This window comes from Erpetoichthys calabaricus, chromosome 6 (assembly GCF_900747795.2).
Source record: "Erpetoichthys calabaricus chromosome 6, fErpCal1.3, whole genome shotgun sequence".
NCBI classification, from domain to species: Eukaryota; Metazoa; Chordata; class Cladistia; order Polypteriformes; family Polypteridae; genus Erpetoichthys; species Erpetoichthys calabaricus.
The window spans coordinates 75,512,502-75,538,258 of NC_041399.2; the positions used below are offsets into that span (position 1 = coordinate 75,512,502).

Sequence of the window (25,757 nt, forward strand, 5' to 3'; positions counted from 1 at the left end):
TGTGCCACCATATTATACCATGTGTTCCAATATTTAACTGATGTTTTAAAAGAAGAGTGTTGGAAGAGTATAGATAGATAGATAGATAGATAGATAGATAGATAGATAGATAGATAGATAGATAGATAGATAGATAGATAGATAGATAGATAGATAGATAGATAGATAGATAGTGAAACTTTTTAAATCAATGTATTTATTTCCTAACTCATTAGGTTTTTTTTCTTTACATGAAATGATTAAGGAGCAAAAACAAATGGATTGGTACTGCCTTTATCCTTTCTCTCCGGCCTGATGTCTGTTATCTGAATCTTTCTTATTCCACTCCTTGTTCTAAGCCCAGTGGAAAATTGTGCCTACTCACAAGAGAAGAGTGGAACATTGAGAGCCTGAAAAAAAAACGTTTTGTTTATTTTTATGCATTCTATTCACAGAAGCGTGTTTTTCATTATATGCAGCACATTGTTCTGCTTTTATTCCCTAAGCAGAATGAGTGGCGTGAAAAGAAATAAACAAACCATGAACTTCCAATTTAATCATTTATTGGTTTTTCAGTTTTAACAAATTCTATTTTCAAATAGCAGATTGCATTCATCTCTTATCATTTATTTTAGAGCATGTCTTGCTTTTAATGGCATTTAGCAAGTTTATTATATTATTATATTAGATTGCTTGATACTATAATTCTATGGATTTCAAGGGGTATCTGTATGGTTTGTTGCAGTTTCTCAGTGAAGCATTTCCCCTCATTTCTTTTAACAATAATGTATTTTAACTTAAATACATAACTTTCTCTTTTGTTTCACAAACGTTTAATATCATGCTGTTTACTTAAAATAATCTGCATATGACTACAGTATGTAAGTAAAACAACTGTTAAACTTCACACATACAGATTTTCTCTCTAGACAGACATTATCTGTAAGCAATTCAAAATTTATCAATAATTTGCATCTCTAATTAACCCTTTATTTAAATATGATTAGATACAACTCTATGTTGGACTTACCATGTTACCAAAATGGATTAATAAATATACCAAAGGCATAAGTTATTTACATTAAATTTACCTTTTCCTAAAATGTTTAATGTCTATAATTAATACCTTTACTTACTGCCAATACTTTAAATTTATAGTGTTGACTTTACTTTTCCTCATTTGCATTTTTTTATGTACTAGTTAATTCATTTTCTCAAACAGTCTGCATTTTTATGCCTAACATCAGAATGAATTTGGGCCTTGATATGTAAAAAACAAAACTGGTTCCAAAGTGAACACTGTAAGCCTTAATGTATATGTGAGCAGTGTGTATAATTCACGACATTTCTGTGAACTTGGAATGCAATATTATCTTAGAACTGTTTTATTTAAATCTAGTATATTAGTATATGTTCTGTAAAAACATATAGGTATTGGATTATTCCTGAAAAATAACAGAGATTAATCTAATTTCTTCTTAATGTCAATTGAAAATCTGGCCAAAAGTTTACAAATCATGACTTCAATGAGTCAGATATAAGTAGTGAAAAAGTATTTCATACAGCTGCATGCAGTAATGCACGGTTTCATTATAGCAGGACAAAAACATATAATGTGGCCAATTGTTGAGGCTACATCCAAACTAATTAGAATGATGTGATCATAAATAAATAAATACATTTGATATAATTCATACATTTCTTAAGATGTTATAGACTAGATCAAATAAGAAGAACAGAATCGTATATGACTATACAAACATCATTAAACAGACCAAAAATACATTTATTTTTGATTTTGGATAGATAAAAATCATTTCCAGTCCAAAAAATTGTTTTTTTTTTGTCCTATGTACATTAAAAGTGATAATAGGATATTTTCTCTGAGAGAGAGAGTTTTCAAGTTCAAAGAAAGGACAGAACATTAAGAGAGCTCTCCTATTGTTATCCATTGTAAAGTTAGGAAAGTATTACTTGCTGAGCAGAGGTGGTCATAACCAGAAGGGCGTTCATGATTCATCACCTCTATTAGTACCATTTTCTGAAAATGAATACCATCCTGAGTCCTCTGACTCTTTATCAACACTAGCAGCACTAGGCTCAATACCATCTAAAATGCCTGCTACTTTAAAAGGAAGACATTATTAAATTATCCTCTCATAAACTGTATTACATTCTAGAACCTATCTGAACCAATTCAGAGTCATGGTGGACCACAGCCTCTCTCAGCAGAACTAGGGGTAAGGCAGGAAACAGTCCACTGTATGACACATCTATGCACACACACACATTAATCATATTGGGACCAATATGGAGTCAATAGTTAATCAAACTTGAACATCTTTAGGAATGACAGGCAAAGACTACAGTACCTGGAGAAAACTCCATGCAGACACAGGAACAGCATGCAGACTCTTCAGTGACAATGATTAGAGATGAAACTCAAAACTAGAAGGCATCAGTGCCAACCAACATGGCACTCAGCCCCCACAAATATAACACTTATAGTAAAATCTGGGCCAATTTTTTAAATAAATTCTTAATACAGATAAATTGTGCACACAATTCTTATGATGGCAGGCATCCCATAAAAAGTAGGTCTCAAACCTAAAATTTTGCATGGTAAATGACAATTTAATTATCCATTCTCCCACATTGTAACCATTGTTTCTAAATGTCCCTTATTCCAGAGAATTGCCTGAGGAATCTTGAAGGGAAAAGTTTTCAAGGATAATTTTGGTATTTTGAACTGCAATTCCGTGCCAATCAGGAAGATGCATTTTTTCTAGAAAATTAATAAATATGCATGTTGGGAAAATGACCGCACTCAATGAATGAAAAAAATAAAAAATAAGTAAACTATAAAATAGCAAATGCATTCTTTAATGAAAATGAACATCAATGGAAAAATATTTTGTGAATTTTAAATATGTCTTGAAGAAACTACACAGTAAGTATGCCACATTAGGCCCGGCAAAAGTAGCAAACGTTTCACCAACTACAAGCATAAATTTAGAAATACCACATGGCATTCCACAGCATAACATTTTACAAAGTAACTTTTTTTAAATTAATATGAGACCTCAAGTCAAGCAAGGTTTCCATTGATATTGGAGGGAAAAGGTTAAAATGACTGAACATTGTTAATGTGGACATGATCATGTGGAAAAAATATACGTAAAGATATGAGTGTGACAACTGTGGAACACAAAGATATAAATACATAAACACATACAGGTAAACATTACTTTAGTCTGATAATCCAGAGCATTTCAGTTGGAATAAAGAACCAGGAAGATGCTTAGGGGAATCCCCTGACCCCCTTTGCAAAACCAGGTAATTTTGTGTACAGATGGTTGACATCTTATGCCCTTATTTAAAGGTTGTCTCTCAGTCTCTTTCCTAAAACCTCTTTATAATCCCTTCTTTGAAATAGGAAAAATCAAACCTCACCTCTGATGAACTAGTTAAGCAGGCCGAATGACATAATCTGATAACTACTAATACAACCCCAAGCTGCCCTAAACAGCCAAATCATTCCTTAGTATTTTGAATATGAAACATGCTTCTAAGTATGTAGCCCACACATTAAAACTAACCTCATTTCCTTAGTCAGATTGCCCTTTCAGAGGAAAATCCAGTTTAAAGGAAAAAAGAAAGAATAGCAATTGGTCAATGTGACAAGTCTCATCCACTGGCCAGGATTAGCTTGAGATAAAGTGACATTTCAATCTAGTTACCTGACAGACTTAAACGTTGCATTGGGTGACCTGACAAGCCACTGTGTCACCAATGTCTTAAATTATCTTTGTTTCTGGAACTCCGAACAGTATGTGTTCCTTTGATAATAATGGATCAATACTTTTTTTGTCTTTTGTGTTTAAGACATACATACAAGAATAGTAGGCACATCTGTAGTGGATTATTTCTAAACAATATAATATTAAGACACTTCCCTTGAAATATACAATTTGCTCAGTGAAAAATAATGATGATGTTTCTTTATAGTCTGTAAATTGACTTTGTGGGTGAAAATGTCTTAAGAATTAGTACGCCACTAAGTGAAAATGTTTTAAACTTTTCTAGGCAATCTATGTTACTAATGACTACAAGTGTAAGTTTCAAAACTGAAGGTACTGCTGTGTAGAGATTAGCAATGCCACTTCTCAGTATTTTTGTTTCTGGCTATGGTGTCTTCAATACGCAGTTTGTCTGTTCTTTGTATGGATTTCTTGCAGATTGTGTTTTATTTTTAACTCTACAAAAAAAAAAAACACGGTCAAGCATACTGATGACTCTAAATTGGCACAGAATGGGTATGTGCTTAATTTTACCCTGTTATAGATAGTAAAGCCAAAATACAACATTACATATACAATATTTTGAAATTGATCAACAAAAAATAACCCTTTTGTGTCAAAATGAAAACAGATTGTTGCAAAGTGATCTAAATTAATTACAAACATAAAGTACTTGTAGCCAGTATTTGGTAGATCAACCTTTGGAAGCAATGACAGCCATGAGTAAGTGTGCACAGGGCTTTATCATCTTTGCACATTAGAAAACTGCACTTTTTGTCCATTCTTCTTTCCAAAACTGCTTAAGCTCTGGATTGAGATTTGGAGTCTGACTTGCCCACTCCACATTATTAGTATGTTTTTGTTTTTTCAAGCTATTCCTATGCAGCTATGGATTTACGCTTAGGCTCAAATCTTCTCCCAAAACACAGGTTTCTTGAAGACTGTATCAGGTTTTCCTCCAGGATTCCCCTCTATCTTGCTTCATTCATTTTACCCTGTTCCCTCACAAGTCTGCTGCAGAAAAGCACCCCCAAAGCAAGATGCAGCCACCCCCATGTTTACAGTGAAGATAGTGTGTTTTCTATAATGTGAAGTGTCTGGCTTATGCTAAACATGGTGTTTAGTCTAATGGCCAAAAAACTCAATTTTGGTCTCAATAGAAAACAGAACCTTCTGTCTGTTGTTTTCAGTGTCTCCCGTTTGCCTTCTGGCAAACTCTAGCTGAGATGCTAGATGCTTTCTCTTTGCCACTCTCCCATAAAGCTGAGACTAGTGAAGAACCCGGGCAATAGTTGTTGTATCGACAGTCTCCCCAGTCTCAACGACTGTAGCTTGTAACTCCTCCAGATATGTAAACAGTCTCTTGGTGGTCTCCGTCACTAATCTTATTGCACAATGAATCAGTTTTTGTGGATGGCCTGCTGTAGGCATATTTACAGCTGTGCCATACTCTTTCTGTTTCTTAATGACTGATTTAACTGGAATCCAAAGGATGGTCAGTGGTTGGATAGTTTCTTGTCTTTATCATCTTACTTATGCTTTTCAATCACCTTTTCACAGAGTTGCTTGGAGTGCGCATGTCTTCATTGTGTAGGTTATGCCACAATGCTGACTCACCACTAGTTGGACCACCCAGATAAGGTGCATTTATACTACAATCAATTAAACCACCTTGACTACAGAGAGGTGATGTCCATTAAAATAATGATGTGATTTCTAAAACCAACTGGCTGATGAATGGTGATGATTTAGGTGTGTCATATTAAAGGGGTTGAACATTAATGTTTTATATGTTTAATTCATTTAGATCACTTTGCAGAGATCTGTTTATCACATTGATGTTAAAAAGTCTCTTTCTGTTGATCAATGTCAAAGATGCCAAAATGAACTCACTGTGATTTAATGTTGTACGATAATAAAATGTGAAAACAAGCAGTGAATACTTTTTATCAGCACTGTATGTTCTACCTGGTATCATACTACCTTAACTAGTTGTGGGATTGATGAAACTGATTATCATGTTTTGGAACTGAAACTTATTCTACATGTTCCATGGACTAATTTGGGTAATAGTATAAAATACCCTGCTTTCTTTACTCTATCTACTGTATATAAATAATGAAGTGCTCTCCTCAGCCCTTCAGTAGTTCCTTTATGCTTTTGCTGAAACCAGTCTCTTAATCTTTTTTTTTTGTCTTTTATTGAACTAAAAGTTTCATTTACTAGCCTCTGCACCTTAATGGTAGATTTAAAATTCACCCCACTACTTTATATGCTTTACTTTCCCACAAATACTGTATTTGGACAAAATTATCCAAGTTCTGGTAATTTTGTCGACACAAATTTATGAAGTCAAAATCAGTTTGATGAGCTAAATCCTTTCAGATATATAATGCAAATATAGGTCAGGTTTATATTTGGCAGTGGAACCATATTAATTGTCAGTAACAGTTGTAGCTGTTTGGTTGCAGTTCATCTTATTTTTTAAACACCTTTCAAAAAAGTTATACAATACATATGTTAAAGAAGCAGGCTGGTTGGAAAATTTACGCTTGTTTAACTGCTTAGTAAATAAGAGCATCATATGAAAAGATAGCATGGTTAAATTTATGTGTGTGTCTAATTTAGAGGGAGAATTACAAGACCAAACTTTTAAATTGCTTTGAATATGGCATATACTTGGAGCCAAACATAGCACCATTGATGTACCTAAAATAACAGTTCTGGACATTTTTATAAGAATATGACCCTTTTTAAGAAGCAGCTTTGTCAACTGCATCTCTATGATCATAAACAAATGATGAAAGGGGCTATCACAACTAGTGCAGAGGAACAGAGGGGCTACAGTGAGTTCTTTGGTAGGTGAATTCTAGTTCTTGCTGAATGAAGGTCCAGTATATGCTTAAACACCAATGCATCTATGATTCACCTTGCCTGATCTAAATAATGCCCACTTTTTCTGGTGGTGTAATGTTGTGTGGGAGTAATTATAGCTACATACATTTGTCCTTTTATGTAAGCAGAGCGATATCAGAAAATTACAACTTGCCTAAAGATTAATATACATTAGGAGCATCCTTTCACAGGCATTTCCAACAGGACAATGCTCCTTGCCAATAGGAAGATGTAGCAGGATTACAGGAATATGATAGACACTTTCATTTAATGCAGTGACCCTCCAAGTTATGTGACTCTCAGATGTGGTGGCGGAAAATGTTCAGTGTACGCATTTATGTCCAGCTGATTTGAAACAACTGTGGAACATGCATTTTCAAGACTTCAAAGAGTCCATTCAACCATTAAATGAGGTTGTTCTGAGGACACATTGGAAGGGAATTCCTTATTAGGTACAGTAGGTGTACCTAATAAAGTAACAATTAAATTGTGCACTATGATATTATACTTAATAACAGATTATTTGGCCTTCTGATTTTGCAAAATGAAATAAAACTTTGTTGTCAACTGAAAACCAAATTATCTTGTAATGGATGTTTAGGTTGCATTTTATTCACACAAGACACACTGGGTCTGGATGTGTGTTTTTACTTTTTTAACTGAAAAACATGAAAAAAGTGCATTTTCACATTAAAATACCTGTACTACACAAAAGGCTTTATTTTATTGAAACTAAACAGAAAATCATTGTTATCTGAAAAAGCTTAAGTTACCTGTAACTGTTTCTAAGTAACTGCTTATATGTACTATGTGACTACCTTGTGCCTGAATTTCTTATACTCCTTTGCTGGGAAACAAAAAAAGGTGCACAGAAATAAACACATAGTACAGTATGCCCATTATTTTCATAACAGCATATATGCAAAAGGTGCTCACACCATATTTTTTATTAGAAACTGAATGCCCAATAATACCACTTTCTGCAGCTTTTCAGCTTTCAGGACAGCACAACAGAGCACAAATGGCAAGACATAAAAGAGCATACAAAGCTGAACATTCCCATGCTCCCTTAACTGCAGTGTTTGGAGGTTAAAAGAATGAAATTAGAAAGTTCATAGTGCAGTAAGGCTACATCCCTTGATACATTAAAGTTCTACTGCAGGCTGCTGCACACGACCAGCAGATGATCTGAGCTCTTAATGTTCTGTAGAAGCCAAGAAAAAAGAAATTGTGCAAATTCTGCAGATTGCTTTGCTCATATAACAGTGTGCTCTGAAAAAAATAACCAAACTCTTTTAACAAATTTTCCAGTGAAATTTGCTTAATAAATTGTTCACTTGATGAAACAAATATACTGTAAATTAAATATAACTGAATATTTTCAGGGCAGCACGGTGGCACAGTGGGTAACGCTGCTGCTGCCTCGCAGTTAGGAGACCTGGGTTTGCTTCCCGGGTCCACCCTGCGTGGAGTTTGCATGTTCTCCCCGTGTCCACGTGGGTTTCCTCCGGGTACTCCGGTTTCCTCCCACAGTCCACAGACATGCAGGTTAGGTGTATTGGCGATCCTAAATTGTCCCTGGTGTGTGGGTGTGTGTGTGTGCGCGCCCTGCGGTGGGCTGGCGCCCTGCCCAGGGTTTGTTTCCTGCCTTGCGCTCTGTGTTGGCTTGGATTGGCTCCTGTGACCCTGTAGTTAGGATATGGAGGATTGGATAATGGATGGATGGATGGATGAAAATTTTCACTACTTATATAAGCGTATTCATACATCTACCCATGCATTAATTTTCTGAACACAGTTGAGCTAATCTGAGGATCACAGGGAGCTGAAGCATCAGGCTCAAGGTACAGTATGAGCCAAGCTTAGACAGGATGTTAATGTTCATTTACTTTAATTACTTCTTTTCATTGGAATGGTTTTAATTTTTCATTTAAATACATTCTAAAAAGAACTTTTACTTTACATGATAAAAAAATTATAAAGTATACCTCATCCCTGTTTTTCAAATGCTAATGTTTAACTGAATGACTGCAGTGACCTTTTCTTATTAAGGCAATAAAATTCAGATTGCATGAAGGATTAATGTGCAAATTAAATCTAGAGAAAGGTTGAGGTACTTGTGTTGTAACCTGCAGGCAGACTTGTGAAAACTGAAGAGTAGGCTGTTGGCATTACTATAATTATTGTACTCTAAAGCAACATAAAACACTAATTGGACTGTAACCTTGACATCACCTCAGCTACAAACCTCATAACCTCAATGTAACCACTGCAAAACTTGGACATGTTTCTCGTCATTCAAAGTTCTTCAAATGCAGATTTTCTACAACAGAAAAGTCCAAATCTTGCTCAAAGAAAATTAAAAGGATGACATTTAGCAGAGGAGGCTCGGTCATCTCCTATATTTAAATTCTCACCTCAGAAAAACTGACAGTCCAAAGTTTTGTGGTTAAGGAGTGTATTTAAATGGCCTCCCCGATCTAAACTCAAGTGGTGTTTAGTTGTTGGACTTCTGTGCTGGCCATGGATTGTCCATAACCATGTTCGAGCATAAGGGTATCCATAAGTGCACTAGGTGCCAGGATGCCCGAGGTCGCAGCTTGATGATCGACTTTGTAATCGTGTCATCAGATCAGCGACCTTATGTCTTGGACACTCGAGTGAAGAGAGGGGCTGAGCTGTCAACTGATCACCACCTGGTGGAAAGTTGGATCAGAGAGGCTGCCGGACAGACCAGGCAGACCCAAACATACAGTGAGGGTCTGCTGGGAACGTCTGGCAGAGGAACCGGTCAGAAAGATCTTTAACTGCCACCTCCAGCAGAACTTCAATCTCATTCCGAGGGAGGCGAAGGACATTGAGTTTGAATGGGCCATGTTCCGAGCCTCCATTGTCGAAGCAGCATAACGGAGCTGTGGTCGCAAGGATGTCGGTGCCTCTCATGGTGGCAATCCACGAACCCAGTGGTGGACACCTAAGGTTTGAGAGGCCGTCAAGTTGAAGAAAGAGTTCTATCGGGTCTGGTTGACCAGTGGGCCTCCAGAGGCAGCTGAGGGGTACTGGCAGGGCAAGCGTGTGGCAGCATCGGCTGTTGCAGAGGCAAAAACTTGGTCATGGGAGGAGTTTGGGGAAGCCATGGAAAACGACTTTCGGTTGGCACGGAGAAGGTTCTGGCAAACCGTCAAGCACCTCAGGAGGGGAAAGCGGTGCTCCACCAACACTGTGTACAGTGGAGATGGGGCCCTGCTGACTTCAACTGCAGACATTATTGACCAGTGGAAGGAATACTTCAAGAATATAAAAACCTCCGAGGTGGTGGGGTCCCTGGGGTGAACGAGGTCCACCCTGGGTTTCTCAAGGCTCTGGATGTTGTGGGGCTGTCATGGTTGACACGTCTCTGCAGCATCGCATGGACATCGGGGGCAGTGCCTCTGGAGTGGCAAACCGGGGTGGTGGTCCCTCTTTTTAAGAAGGGTGACCGGAGGATGTGCTCCAACTATAGGGGGATCACACTCCTCAGCCTCCCCGGTAAGGTTTATTCAGGGGTGCTGGAGAAGAGAGTTTGGACGATAGTCGAATCTCAGATTCAAGAGGAACAATGTGGATTCTGTCCTGGCCGTGGAACACTGGACCAGCTCTACACCTTGGCCAGGATCCTGGAGGAGGCATGGGAGTTAGCTCAACCAGTCCACATGTGTTTTGTGGATTTGGAGAAGGCATTCGACCGTGTCCCTCAAAGCATCCTGTGGGGTGTGCTCCAAGAGTACGGGGTACAAGGCTCGTTGTTATGAGCCATTCAGTCCCTATACAGGAGGAGCAGGAGCTTGGTCTACATTTCCGGCAATAAGTCGAACTTGTTTCCTGTTGAGCTTGGACTCCACCAGGGCTGCCCATTGTCACCGATTCTGTTCATAAGTTTTATGGACAGAATTTCTAGGCGCAGCCAAGGAACAGAGGGGGTCTGGATCCGTGACCTCAGAATCTCGTATCTGCTATTTGCAGATGACATGGTTCTGTTGGCTTAATTGGACAGTGACCTCCAGCTCTCACTGGAGCGGTTTGTAGACGAGTGTGAAGCAGCAGGGATGAGAGTCAGCACCTCTAAATCTGAGGCCATGGTTCTCTGCCGGAAAAGGGTGGAATGCTCTCTCCAGGTTGGGAACACATTACTGCCTCTAGTGGAGGAGTTCAAGTATCTCAGGGTCTTGTTCACGAGTGAGGGGAGAATGGAGCGGGAGATCGACAGACGGATTGGTGCGGCATCCGCAGTAATATGGGCTCTGCAACGGTCCGTCGTGGTGAAGATAGAGCTAAGCCAAAAGGTGAGGCTGTCGATTTACCAGTCGATCTACGTTCCTACCCTCACCTATTGCCACAAGCTTTGGGTAGTGACCGAAAGAGCAAGATCACGGATACAAGCGGCCAAAATGAGTTTTCTACGCAGGGTGGCTGGACTTTCCCTTAGAGATAGGGTGAGGAGTTCAGTTATCTGGGACAGACTCGGAGTAGAGTCGCTGCTCCTCCGCATTGAGAGGAGTCAGTTGAGGTGGTTCGGGCATCTGGTCAGGACATGTCCCACTGGGAGAAGGCCACGGGGCAGACCCAGGACACGCTGGAGGGATTATATCTCACGGCTGGCCTAGGAACGCCTCGGGGTCCCCCCAGAGGAGCTGAAGGAGGTGGCTGGGGAGAGGGAGGTCTGAGCTTCCCTGCTTAGGCTGCTACCCCCAAGACCCGACTTCGGATAAGCGGTGGACAATGGATGGATGAATGGATGGATGGATGATTTTAAATCAGAGCCAAAAAGACAGTTATTGAGCAAGTTCACCACATGTGAGGTAAACAACCATACTGTATCCAATCAAGCTAATCTAGGAGCTGCACCGTAGTACTGAATGTGATCCCTTTGTTTCCATATCACTAATTTTGTTTGTTTTTATTGTTTCCATACAAAACAGCAAGCAAAATGATACAGTTTGTTTATCTAAAGGTGGCAATCTTCCATTTAGGAATGTCTTAAAAAATCCAGTTTTACTGAATATTTGGCAGTTTTCTGAAAAAGGAAGGAACCTGTGAATAATGGTGGTATTTGTAAGCACAATGGAGATTGACCAGTAACATTTGACATCACTCTTCCAACACATAGAAATGTGAATCTTTACAAAACCTGGGTGATAAGGTCATAACTTTACAGATTAGGCTTGCTCCCATACTTAACTTTAACTGTTTCTGAAAAGCAGCATATTTAATTAAGGCTTGGGGATACAGAAGTTAGTACTACTGTTTCACAGCACTAGGACATTGGGGTTGAAGTTGAGGCCTGTTCATAGTCTGTAGAAGTTGTACATTTTGCTCATCCCTGTGTAAATTTTCTTACCAGTACTTTGATTTTCAATCTTCACCTAAACACATATACATTAAGTTAAATAGCAAATCTAGACTTGCTCATGGTGAATGAACACATTTGCATGAGTATATCCTGTCTGGTGTACTATATCAGATTAGTTTATGCCTTGCACAAGAAGGTTCCAGGATAGATTTCAACCCCTACAACCTTGATTTTAACTAAAGCTGATACAAAAAATGAGCAAATGGATTTGAAAATAAATGAGAAAAAGGAAAGCATACATTCTGTTGTTTCTGTGTAATTTTTTGTTATTCTGCTCAATCAATCACATGGTCATAAAGGGCCAAAGCCAACAGAACAAACAAGAACCAGTCTTAGATTAGGTCAATTTAGTGTCACCCTCACCACTCAAACAAACCTGCATATCTCAGGGATATGGCGTTATCTAGAATAGTTAAAGACTCCACACAGGCTTAAGGAGTAAGTAAGTGTCTAGCTTGGAATTTAAACTGAGAACAATGCAGTTGTAAGGCAGCAGTAGCTAAGTTTCCATCCAGTTTTTTGCGACGTTTTGTTATCGACAAACAGAATATACGTAAAACAAATGTGCGGAATTTGCTGTCTCTAGCCTGTTTCAATCAAACTGGCTTTTTATCGATAAAATGGTGTGCGTGATGACGTCATCCCCCCCAAAACGAACTGTCGCATAACTTTTGTTGTATCGCGAAAAAAATCTGCCCTTGAGCCGTTTCCATACATAATTTTGTGTATGTCGCAAATTATCTACCTTTTGTTTTCCACGTTACACCGCCTCCACTAAACAAAGAAATGGAGAGATTATTCAGACAGTTTTTTGAAATTTGCCAGCTTACTGTTATTTCAGTTTCACAAATAATTGGAATTGTACATAATATCCGAAGACGACAGCAGAATGAAGCAGTTGCTTGTCTGATAGCCCTAGAGCTCGAAGAAAGTACCCCAGTGCGACGAAACCCACGGGTATGGGAGAGACGACGGAATAAGACCTTCTGGGAGGAGGTGGTGGAGAGACACTTCACAGAAAATCTCTGGCTGCAACATTTTATAATGACACGGCCAACGTTTGAGATGTTGTGTGGATTCATCAGTCCTGATGTTGCGCCCATCACAGGTTGCCACCGACCACCGGTTCCAACTCAAAAGCGGATTGCCATCGCCCTTTACAAGCTGGCAACCTGCGCCGAGTATAGAGTAGTTGGAGAAACTTTCGTGGTTAGTAAAACTACCGTCCATCGATGTGTATATGCTGTGTGCACCGCTATTAAAGAAAAATTAATGCGGCGTTATATCAGACTTCCGACTGTAGCGGAGGCCAATAAAATTGCATACCGCAATTCCTTAGTGCATCTTGTGCCACAGATTTACGGCGCGCTGGATGGCACGCATGTGCCTATTCTTCCCCCGACGGAAGGCTACCGCGATTACATTAATCGCAAAGGGTGGCCATCTATTGTTCCCCAGGCCCTTGTTGATGACAGGTGCATGATACGAGACATTTGCGTTGGCACTCCTGGAAGTGCCCATGATGCAGCTGTGTTTGCAGCATCGGATCTGTACAGGTGAGCCTACCTTTCAACATCCCTTCTCAGTGCGATAACAACTGAATTCTTCCCCCGACGGAAGGCTACCGCGATTACATTAATCGCAAAGGGTGGCCATCTATTGTTCCCCAGGCCCTTGTTGATGACAGGTGCATGATACGAGACATTTGCGTTGGCACTCCTGGAAGTGCCCATGATGCAGCTGTGTTTGCAGCATCGGATCTGTACAGGTGAGCCTACCTTTCAACATCCCTTCTCAGTGCGATAACAACTGAATTAACCTGCTTCCCTTAAGGTTTTTAATTAAAACTGAAATTTGAATTAATACAAAATAACGACGTTTAATCAAAAAAAAAAACTCTCTTCATCAGACCATGCGAACCGCTCCGCCATTCTCGTTTTGATTGCACGTGATGAAAATGTGACACATTTATTTGCGTTAAAGCCCTTTTTTCCGACAAAAACGGTTTCCAATGTAGTTTTTGCGACATCTGAAGTATCGACATGGAATTTATGCGCTAAAGTTAAACGGAAAAATATTATGTCGACATGTACAACATTTCATCGATAATTAGCATTTCCATCAGCTATATCGGTAAAAAATTTGAAGCGCTAAATATTTTTTCGCAAAAACTCCTTGGATGGAAACCTGGCTACTGTTAATCTCTTCACTGTTGTATTTCTTGTCATCATAGTTGAATACCTGCACCTATTTTATTTATCAACAACTGGATAGGATGTTGTCATTTATTTTTCAAACATAGTTTTACCTTTCAGAGTACTAGTAGTTATTAGTTAATTATCAGAAGCTAATGTTTTCCAAAACTACTTGATGATGATTGCAGTATGGCAAGAGATACTGTTAACATAAAGCCATCTATATTATTATTGCTTAAATGATGGGTTTATCATTATTTCCTCAGTTAAATTTGAAAATCATAGACAGCTTGATTATTTTGAAAAGCATTTAAACTTGAAACCATGATTTAAAATCTGAATTGTGACTCGCTATGTGACCCTCAGAGAGTCACTTAACCTAACAGTGCTCCAGGCATTAAATAACCAAATAGCTGCATCTCTAATTTATGTTGTCAAAAGACCTACACTGCGAAAGAGAAAATAATAATGTAGTTAGATTTGTATTCATAAATATGATCTTAAATAACCATCAATCTGTCTAAAACAGTTTACATATTTATCCTTCATCAGGTGTCCTCCAATCTTCTGTAAATGAATGAGATTACAGCAGCTGCTGTGAAAATCACTGAACTTGTTTTTAACTGTATTGGCTGCTTATAGGTTTGATGTACTTGTTGGAAAAAGAAGAAGTATGGAGGAATGAAACTTGTCAGCACCTTCTAGAAGCTAGTTTACTTTTTTCCATTTTCTTCACATCTGTCAAGCTTGACTAAGACACATCCTTACACTATGGCTTATCTCAGCCTCCAGGTTTCATTGCAATATGCTGGCTGTGAAACTCTTTTCAATCATACTGTCATTGATTTTTTTCCTCCTCCAAACAGTTCAGACCACAAAATGTAATAATGTAGAGCACCGATGGTTCATTCTGAGATGTTTCTTTTGTGTGTGGTTTTGAAAGAGAGAAGGATCTTGAGCGAACACTAGGAATTCGTAAATATTGCAAGTTTTCAATAGAAACATTCTAAGCTGTGCTTGTAATGCAGGGACCAGTTAAGTCTATTATAGATACATATTATGAGGTGGACACAACAGATCTTTTTGGGAGGTGTAATGTGATTGCTTCACAAGACACTCACACCATCTTTAAAATTCAATTATTCTGCAGTATGCACATGTGGCTCTGATTTCCATTCATGCAGCTTCTGCAACTGCTTTGCCAGCGATCACAGCTTACACTAAAAGCAACCAATTTTTATCAATCAGGTGGCTCTATGCAAACCAATCACTTTACATTAAGAAATGCAAAGACACCTCTAGCTTAAGATGTATAAATTCATTTAAATGTATTCCTTACACAAAACAGAACCAAATCTAAAATATGCATAAAAACATCTTCATGCACAAGAAAGAAACATTCTAGTAGCGGTTAGTATAACTTGACAGAGAATAAGAATATCAACAAGAATATCAAACTCAATAGCGTGTCCTTGTGACGATGCAGGTTCGGCTCCATGCTCCCATCTGCTGTTCGGGAGCCCTTGAACCCATCACCGTCGGTAATGTTACCGATGAGCTAGACAGTTAGGCAACAACATAGCAAGGGGATGGTACAAAAGTGCAAAAGTGCTGTTATTTTGTGAGCTGCGAAGCTGATCGCACCCCCAGAAGATACAGACGCCCCTGGGAAAACCCCTAAGAAACATAGACAGATTACCTTCACATTCCTCCACATTCCAGCTCTGTCGCGTAATATGACTCTCGCGCGGTACTCCGCCTTCTTAAAAAGCCTGCACGGGCTTCTCTCAGTTTGTTAAACTGATTGCTTGCTTCTCCTTATCTCTCTCTCAGACATTCTCTCCTCCTGGGGAAACTGTCATCTCTGACTTGTCATGGAGGAGCATGTTTAAACTTTTGAAAAGAGACAAATGTTTGTTTGCAGTGTTTTAAATAAAGTTCCTTTCTTTTCTACAACCTCCTGTGTCTCTGTGCAAATCTGTGACCCAAGCGTGACAATTTATAATCAAAAACAAAAGAGTGTTCAAATACAGTGCAGTGCATTCAATTTCTTCATTAAATAAATAATCCATAAAAGAAACATGGAGGTTTAAAAACAATACAAAAACAATCCTTTAAAACCAAGGTTAAAACAATGCTGGAAGCACTCCTTTAAAATACAATTAAGAGCCCGGTGCTTCTTTACCCTAGCGTCTCTCTTGCTTCACCCGTCTGGGCCCCGCAGCAGGCGAGATGCTCTCTCTGCAGCTGTCTTTCACTTCTTTTCAAACTGGTCTGGAGGCCTCCCGATCCTGGATTCGGTCGCGCACTCATTCCAGACTCGAGACTCAGATTCCTTGATGACCAGGATGCTCACATCAAGGACTTCACACCAAGCCTCCCGACTCTGCCTTCCCGGCTTCACTGGTCACTCCTGCTACTCGATCACTCAGCAGGAGCGACCACTACTACAACTCCCGGGTGTCGGCCTAACACCCAGGCTTTTTACAGTTGCCTGCGAGCATTCACTTGCTCACTCGCTCACCCACACCGACTCTCTCTCTCTCTCTCTCCTCCTCCATGCTCTCCAGCAACCTCCGTCTTTCTTTTCTTTCTTGTTCATTTCTTTTTCTGTTCATTTCTAGCCAACTCGCACTTCTATATAGGTCGAGAGGGCATAGCAGCTGCGACAAATTAGCAGCCCCAGGAACAATCACGGATGTGGGCAGTCTCTCACCTGTGCACTTAGGTGAAAAACGCCCACACCGCAGATTGCCCTGAGACCCGCTACAGCCACAACTACCACGCCCCCTCGCTTAGCTGCAAGCACGATTATTTATTTATCTAAAAACTGGCCTTTGCTGAGAGCTGTGGACCCGCTATACCACAGTCCTATCAGTCAACATTTTAAAATGGAAGGCAGCAGAGATGTGTAAACTTTTCTTTCACAGACTTAGCTAAAATACTGTGAGATTTGTAGCAAGGACTAAAGCACAAATAGTTATTTTATCTTTTGCTAAAAAACTATTTGTTAACCAGAACAGTAATCTAATAAGAAAGCATAATCAAAACCAGAATTGCTTTCCTAATTAAATCTTTTAAGTTGTTACAGCACTAGTCTCTTGGAAGGTCTATTGTTTAAAGGTTTTAAAGTTTTCGATTTTTGATATCATGATTACAGTGATGTCATAGGCACATGCACCATATGCCTAGCAACATGCCAAGCAAACTTATAATATCATAGCAGTCATACATACAGTATCTCACAAAAGTGAGTACACCCCTCACATTTTTGTAAATATTTTATTATATCTTTTCATGGGACAACACTGAAGATATGACACTTTGATACAATGTAAAGTAGTCAGTGTACAGCTTTTATAACAGTGTAAATTTGCTGTCCCCTCAAAATAACTCAACACGCAGCCATTAATGTTTAAACCACTGGCAACAAAAGTGAGTACACTCCTAAGTGAAAAATGTCCAAATTGTGCCCAATTAGCCATTTTCCCTCCCCAGTGTCATGTGACTCGTTAGTGTTACAAGGTCTCAGGTGTGAATGGGGAGCAGGTGTGTTATCGCTCTCGCACTCTCTCATACTGGTCACTGAAAGTTCAACATGGCACCTCATGGCAAAGAACTCTCTCAGGATCTGAAAAAAGGAATTGTTGCTCTACATAAATATGGCCTAGGCTATAAGAAGATTGCCAACACACTGAAACTTAGCTGCATCTCAGTGGCCAAGACCATACAGTGGTTTAACAGGACAGGTTCCACTCAGAACAGGCCTCGCCATGGTCGACCAAAGAAGTTGAATGCACATGCTCAACATCATATCCAGAGGCTGTCTTTTGAAAATAAGCATATGAGTGCTACCAGCATTCCTGCAGAGGTTGAAGGGGTGGGGGGGTCAGCCTGTCAGTGCTCAGACCATACACCGCACACTACATTAAACTGGTCTACATGGCTGTCGTCCCAGAAGGAAGCCTCTTCTAAAGATGATGCACAAGAAAGCCCGCAAACAGTTTGCTGAAGACAAGCAGACTAAGGACATGGATTACTGGAACCATGTCCTGTGGTCTGATGGGACCAAGATAAACTTATTTGGTTCAGATGGTGTCAAGCGTGTGTGGCGGCAACCAGGTGAGGAGTACAAAGACAAGTGTGTCTTGCCTACAGTCAAGCATGGTGGTGGGAGTGTCATTGTTTGGGGCTGCATGAGTGCTGCCAGCACTGGGGAACTACAGTTCATTGAGGGAACCAAGAATGCAAACATGTACTGTGACATACTGAAGCAGAGCATGATCCCCTCCCTTTGGAAACTGGGCTGCTGGGCAGTATTCCAACATTATAACAACCCCAAACACACCTCCAAGATGACCACTGCCTTGCTAAAGAAACTGAGGGTAAAGGTGCTGGACTGGCCAAGCATGTCTCCAGACCTAAACCCTATTGAGTATCTGTGGGGCATCTTCAAACGGAAGGTGGAGGAGCGTAAGGTCTCTAACATCCACCAGCTCCGTGATGTCGTCATGGAGGATTGGAAGAGGATTCCAGTGGCAACCTGTGAAGCTCTAGTGAACTCCATGCCCAAGAGAGTTACGGCAGTGCTGGAAAATAATGGTGGCCACACAAAATATTTACACTTTGGGCACAATTTGGACATTTTTCACTTAGAGGTGTACTCACTTTTGTTGCCAGGGGTTTAGACATTAATGGCTGTGTGTTGAGTTATTTTGAGGGGACGGTGAATTTATACTGTTATACAAGCTGTACACTGACTACATTGTATCAAAGTGTCATATCTTCAGTGTTGTCCCATGAAAAGATATAATAAAATATTTACAAAAATGTGAGGGGTGTACTTGCTTTTGTGAGATAATGTACATAATGGCTTTGCCCATGTAAAAAGAAATACATAACATGCAATCAAAAAAATAAAGATCAAAATTATCAAAACATAAAAATAAATGTAGCATGGAAAAAAAGCAAGTGCAATAAACACATAAACAACACATGTCTGATAGTATAAAAATGAGGTCTAGACCATTCACTTTGTTTTACTGAGAATTAATTAAACTCCACTATAATCAATGCACTAGAGATGCTTTTGAGGATTGTGAATATTCCATTATGTTCTGATTTTTTTCTAAACCACTTTGGTCTGAACAGAGTTACAGGGCATGCTGCAGGCTATCCCAACTAGCATAGGGAAGAAAGCAGGAACAAACCCTGGACAGGGCACTAGTCCATCGCAGTGGAGCACCAGGATGAGAACCCTGGTCTCTTTACTGCAAGGCACCACTTAGTGTCTGCTTGCAGTGCACTGCATTTCTTTCCGTGACAATGTATTATTTTTGCCAAAATGTAACAAATGTAAATGACCAATCAAAATTATGAAGTGAGGCATAGGGCACCATCAGTACAAGCAAGAAGGTGTAACAGTCACGGCTGTGCTGTGGCACACTCACAGCTACAAATATGTTATTTAATAAATTACATAACTTAACAAAACAGTGACAGATGTACGTCTCATCTATCTGAAAAAGTTTACTCTTATGTTGTTTATTACTAATTATCAGCATGGTAAAAGTTTTGAGGTATTGTTTATTTGCTTATTTTAACTATCTAAATACTGAATATAGACAAACATTTGCTAGTGTTAATGTGTTAGTGTATGCGCCCGAAATTTACACACTGAAATCAAAGGTTTCTTATTTGGGTACATACACCATCAGCACGGCGCTGTCAGATCTAAACCCTAGTGTGGCGAATTGCTCGCGTACTGAAGTGACTTTAGCTGCAGGTGGAAGTCCCATTTTACTTACGGTTCCAGAGTTGTGTTGCGTTGCAGTAGTCTATTAGCTCACGAAAGCGCTGTGAAGAAGCTGTCTGTTGCTATGGTCCTGCCTTTCTCCAGTCTGATAGCAGTCACGGGACATTGTATCATTGATTGCCGGTACAACAAACAGTTCTGAGCAGGCTTCAGCCACTGCACTGCTCTTGTGAAAATAATGGAGATAAATGCCATCAACTCAGAGAGAGAGAGAGGCCAGTTCATGGTACCACGTGAACGTCACTGAGAGAATAAAACTGAATAATAAAAAAACAAGTGCTAACTTTTACAAGTAGCCAAAATTTACACCGTGTGTTACAGACTCAAATCAAATGTATGTTTTTATTATACTGTAGAAATAATAATGATAGCAGCTCACTACTCAAAATATGGAGCACCCAGGTTATAAGGCAGCAGTTCTTACCTCTGCTCCATTCAAGAATACGTGTAAACTCTCTGTCGATTGACATTTGAGCTTGAGTTTTTAACTCATTGACAGCCACATGTAAATTGAATGCTTTTTTTTTACTTTGGTTATATTTGGTTGTATTATATGATATTTGGACTAAAGTCTTCACACGTTATACACTTCACATCATTATTAGTATAACATGGAAAAGGTTGCGGCTTTAGGTACATGTTCAGCATTTCTTGCACTTCTTGCATTTCCTTTCATCCAACACTTACCCAGATCTTTGTAGACACGGAGCACACATGAAATGCATGTACTCCAAATAACGATATACTGTATTATTTGCCCTATACAAATCCAGGCACATCACACGCAGATAAGGAGCCTTGGCTTGAGCTGGGAGAGTTGAGCTCTGTCAAGGCGGGGTATGGGACAGCAGACTGCTTGTGCTGATTGACACATTTACAAAACAAAAGACGCTGATGGAGAGGTGCGAAGGGATTTAAGGTGGGCCGGGATTACGAGTTATTTCATAGACTTCAGGAATTTTAGTGTTAAGTGTTCATCTTTTTATAAATAATGAAATATAGGGTAAGAGAGAATAGTGTGGTGGCCAGCTAACAATAGCACTTATTGATTGAATGGAGATTGCTACCTGATTGACTGCAAATTCTTTAGAAGTTTCTATCAATGGGCAGAACACCCCACTGCATAGTCAGGTGGTATGGCTTTTCCAGCAGCAGCACATGAGGAGGAGGAGAGCCTGTGAGGGGGGTCCTGAAGGAGTTTGCTGCTTTATATAAAATCAGTAAGCTTGTGTGTCTAAGGGCACAAATTGCTCATCCTGCATGGTGTCTTGATATCCCCTGTTGGTGATCATTATAATATTTACTTCTTTAATGTCATGCATGCTCCTTTTGAACCTCACTGAGGATGCACAGTCACGACTGGAATGCCTCGGGCTCATACTGTTGACTGTTTGCCCCACTTCTTAATGCTGATTAGTTGTGATTTTATCGAGTTTTGGCACTATTAACATGGAGTTGTGAAAAGAAATGTAATGTACTCCATTGTGTTCTATATTGAAAAACAAAATCATTTAATTGATTTATTATTTGATTATGAAACAAAAAGTATGCCCAAAATAAATGCATGCATTTTACACATTGGGTTGAATTAAATTTTGCCACGGGTATTCTTTAATAAAAAACAACCATATTCTGATAAGAAATAATGAGCAGCTTCAATTTGTGCTTTTTGAAAGCAACATACATTCAACCAAACATTAACTTTGTACGCATGACAGCACCACTACTAAGTCTGGGATTAGTATGGACATTCTGTTAAGCGATCTTGTGCAATCTAAAGAGATCCTACAAACATTTTTTCAGTGTATTTATTTATTGCAGTAATTGTCCACATCTTTAAATACATTCCATTAAAATCTTGCCATTTTTAAAACTGTTTTTATATTTACAAGGGGGAAATTTACAAAGGGAAGAGATGCTTTTAGCTTCCAGGTGTTGAGATTTTTTGTTTTTGGTTCTTGTGCTGTGTTCACACATCACAACTTGGGATTTAACCAGGGCAATCGTGTACAAACAGACCTGAGTCACATGGTCCCAAATCGCTTTTTTATTTTTATGCTCTTATATGATCTAGCAGAAGAAAAGGTAAATCATGTGATATAAGTAAAGGACTGATACGTCATACACACACCTATGTCGTTAATGCTACAGCATACAGAGTTTTGTTAAATACATACAGCATATCATTGGGTATATAAGGAGGATAACTTGTGAGGTTAAAGTACCTCCAGCCACTTTTATCTTAATTAAAAGTTAAGTTAACTGAATGATGTTTTCAATATAAATTATGGGGCTTGTTCTGTTATACTGAATAATGTTTGATGGAAGACTCCAAACAGCTAGAAAAAAGAACCAAAAGATTAACACCTTAAATGGTTCTTATGACATTAAGAAGTTGACAAGACATCAAGTTCATGAATATGTGAGAAATAAAAAAGATTCACAATATGAATATATACAGTATCTTCAAGTCATAAAAATATGTAGTATAATGAAAAGGATTATCCTTACGTTTCACAATGAGCTCGCCAAAAGTTGAAACTCCAACTCCTTTGTTAGAATGTACAACACACCGATAGCTTTCCGAGTCCTGCTTTGTGGTGTTTTCTATGTTAAACATTGCTTGGAAACGTCTGGGGTTGAGTGTCTTGGCCTCCTTCATTGGTGTTTCCTTGCCAGAAATACCCTGTGAACCAAGATCATTGTCACGTTAGCCAAAATAAATCATGCCTAACCCATGGCACAGTGTAAAACTAAAGGACTATGCTTTTATGTTATAGATTTATCTTAAAACAACAGAAATTTAATTAAAATAGTGACTAAGAATATGTTTGTGATGAGCTTCCCAGAACTTCAAGGATGTAGTACATTGTTTCTCAGATGATCCTGCTCATTGACTGTTATTAGTATAATAGAAGAAAACCAGCAAAATCAAAAGATAAGACAATTAAGATTGACCTATGGATCAACTGCTATATGTTGCCAATAAACAGTAAATATATTTCTTTTTTTTGTCAAGCAAAGAGATTGAAAAGTAAAAACTGTATATTAGCAAGTCAAAGGGATACATTTAGCTATTTACAAAATTTTTCTGAATAAAGTCTGAATGTCAGGATGTTATACTCAAGTCTAACATGAAATACTGTCTTTCATATCTGATCAAAGGCTTGCTGTAGCACCCTTTTCACATCTACAGTACCTCGAAAGAATGAGTTCTGAACTTTTTCATCAAATATGCTGTCAATATGGTACATCTAGATTCTTTATTAGTAAATATATAATTGTGTCTCAGTGGTATAGAATTTGATTTGGCATAGTCATCAATACAAACATGCAACAGTAATCATCACTGCCCAACACCTCAAAACCAACCAATTTAAAACAAACTTACTTTTGCATAGATAGAATAGTCTTAAGGTCAAAATGATAAAATCATGCTTGCAAGTAAGTCCTAGTGTTTAATCAATAAGAGATTTACTAAAAATCTGTAGTTTGATTAATCAGGATGATAAACAATAACAAATAATAATGTGCTGCTTCTAGGTTAGCCATTGTACATTTTGTAAGGTCATTAATTACATACTGATATGCAGATTGTTTAACAAAGTACAAATTTTTTTAGTAAAATTGGCAGTCCAGTTTTTCCTTTAGCAATTCTAAAACTGGGTCAATACACCATCCTTCTTGGTTTGTTTTTTAAATTAGTTAATGCCCATAAGACATCTGATGGAATTTCAAGGTTTGATTTAAAAACCTGTGGTGACCAATTAGCTGGCATTTCCAGTGATATCTTTGATATTTTGCTGACAGAATCTGTGGACCCTGCCTAAGAAAAAAAAGTGAATTATCTGAATGGCTACAGTGAATTATCTGAATGGCTACAGATAGGTAACCCTCAATCCAACTGTGATCAAGTGATTTGAGATGCTGGTGTTGGGATACATTATGTAGATTACTCCACATAGACTTGACTAGCTCCAGTTTTCATATCATCACAATCAGTAAACAGAGGATGCCATATCCTTGGCAACAGATATGGTTTTTTAGGATATTGACATGTGGGCAACGATGATGGCTGATTACTGATAAATGCTGCATCAATATTGCTGGTATTTGTAAGGATTAGTTTTATTAGAAAACATGAATGAAGAAAATACATTAAATGCATATTACTTTCACACAAAATGTTTTCATTTAACATTGATACAGATTAAATAATGATTATTAATTTTTAACACCCAATGCAAAAATGGTAATAGTCAGTTTCACAACACTGAAAACTGAAACATTTAACCTGAACATTAAAAGTAAAAAAAGGTAAAATAACTTAATGCCTCAAAGAAAAGGTCAACCTGCTATATAGCAGTAACAGAACAGCAATCTCATCCTAAATGCATGCAAAACCATTAAGCTGGTCAACGAATTCAGGAAGGAGAAGTCAGACCCTAATCCTATCTACATTGAGGTGGGATCTATAGAGAGGGTGAGCAGTTTTATATTTATTGAAGTGACCAATACTGACAGCTGAAGTGAGCACCGCACATTGCAGCTATTGTCAAGAAGGCTCAACAAAGCTTCTGCTTCCTTGAATCTCTGAGGAAAAAGCAACTTTCTCCATCTGTTCTCACTAACTTCTATAGGTGTGCAGCAGAGCCAATACTCACTGGCTGCATCACATCCTAGTAAAGCACCAACATGGCACAAGGCAATGAAGCATTGCAGAGGGTGGTGAAGCAGGGCCAGCAGGGCATTATGGACGGTGTAGTTTTTATAAACAACCCTGCTGGATACCATTGCGCCACCAGGAGCCGCTGTAGGGAGGCTTACAGAGTGTTACGTGCCCTATAACCCGGAAGTGCGTCATAATCACATGACCAGAAGGAAAGACGTGCTTCCGGGTTGAAGAAAAGGACTTTTAATCTGACCCGGAAGTGATAAGGAATCATGGACTGTAGGATTGGAACCACTTCCAGGTCAGGGAATATAAAAGGACTGTGGGAAAGCCCAGACGCTGAGCTGAGCTGGGTGGAAGGGTGGCAATGCGTCTGGGAGAGGAGGATTGGTGAATTGATTATTGTATTGAGTATTGATTTGTATGAGTAGTGTGGAGTGGAGGGTGCTTTGTGCACACTATTCTTATAAAATAAATAATAATTGGAATTTTACCTGGTGTTTGGAGTGGTACCTGAGGGTTCAAGGGAGCTCTAGCGCCCCCTACTGCTACAATATATATATATATATATATATATATATATATATATATATATATATATATACAGTAATCCCTCGCTATATCGCGCTTCGCGGCTTCACTCCATCGCGGATTTTATATGTAAGCATATTTAAATATATATCGCAGATTTTTCGCTGCTTCGCGGGTTTCTGAGGACAATGGGTCTTTTAATTTCTGGTACATTCTTCCTCAGTTGGTTTGCCCAGTTGATTTCATACAAGGGACGCTATTGGCAGATGGCTGAGAAGCTACCCAACTTACTTTTCTTTCTCTCTCTCTTGCGCTGACTATCTGTGATCCTGACGTAGGGGGTGTGAGCAGGGGGGCTGTTCGCACACCTAGACGATACGGACGCTCGTCTAAAAATGCTGAAAGATTATCTTCATGTTGCTACCTTCTGTGTGCAGCTTTTAAGTATGCTGCAAGGTGCTTCGCATACTTAAAAGCTCAA

General features: G+C 38.9%; 1 protein-coding gene across 1 annotated transcript in view; it reads right to left on the reverse strand.

Moving 5' to 3' along the window:
• The window catches only part of ptprma (protein tyrosine phosphatase receptor type Ma), a 796,186-nt gene that overhangs the window by 426,864 nt on the left and 343,565 nt on the right, over nt 1–25,757 (reverse strand). Inside the window, exon 6 of the mRNA XM_051929399.1 lies at nt 22,585–22,759. Within this exon, the coding sequence (XP_051785359.1) occupies nt 22,585–22,759 (175 nt within the window). The remainder of the gene's footprint in view (nt 1–22,584; nt 22,760–25,757) is intronic.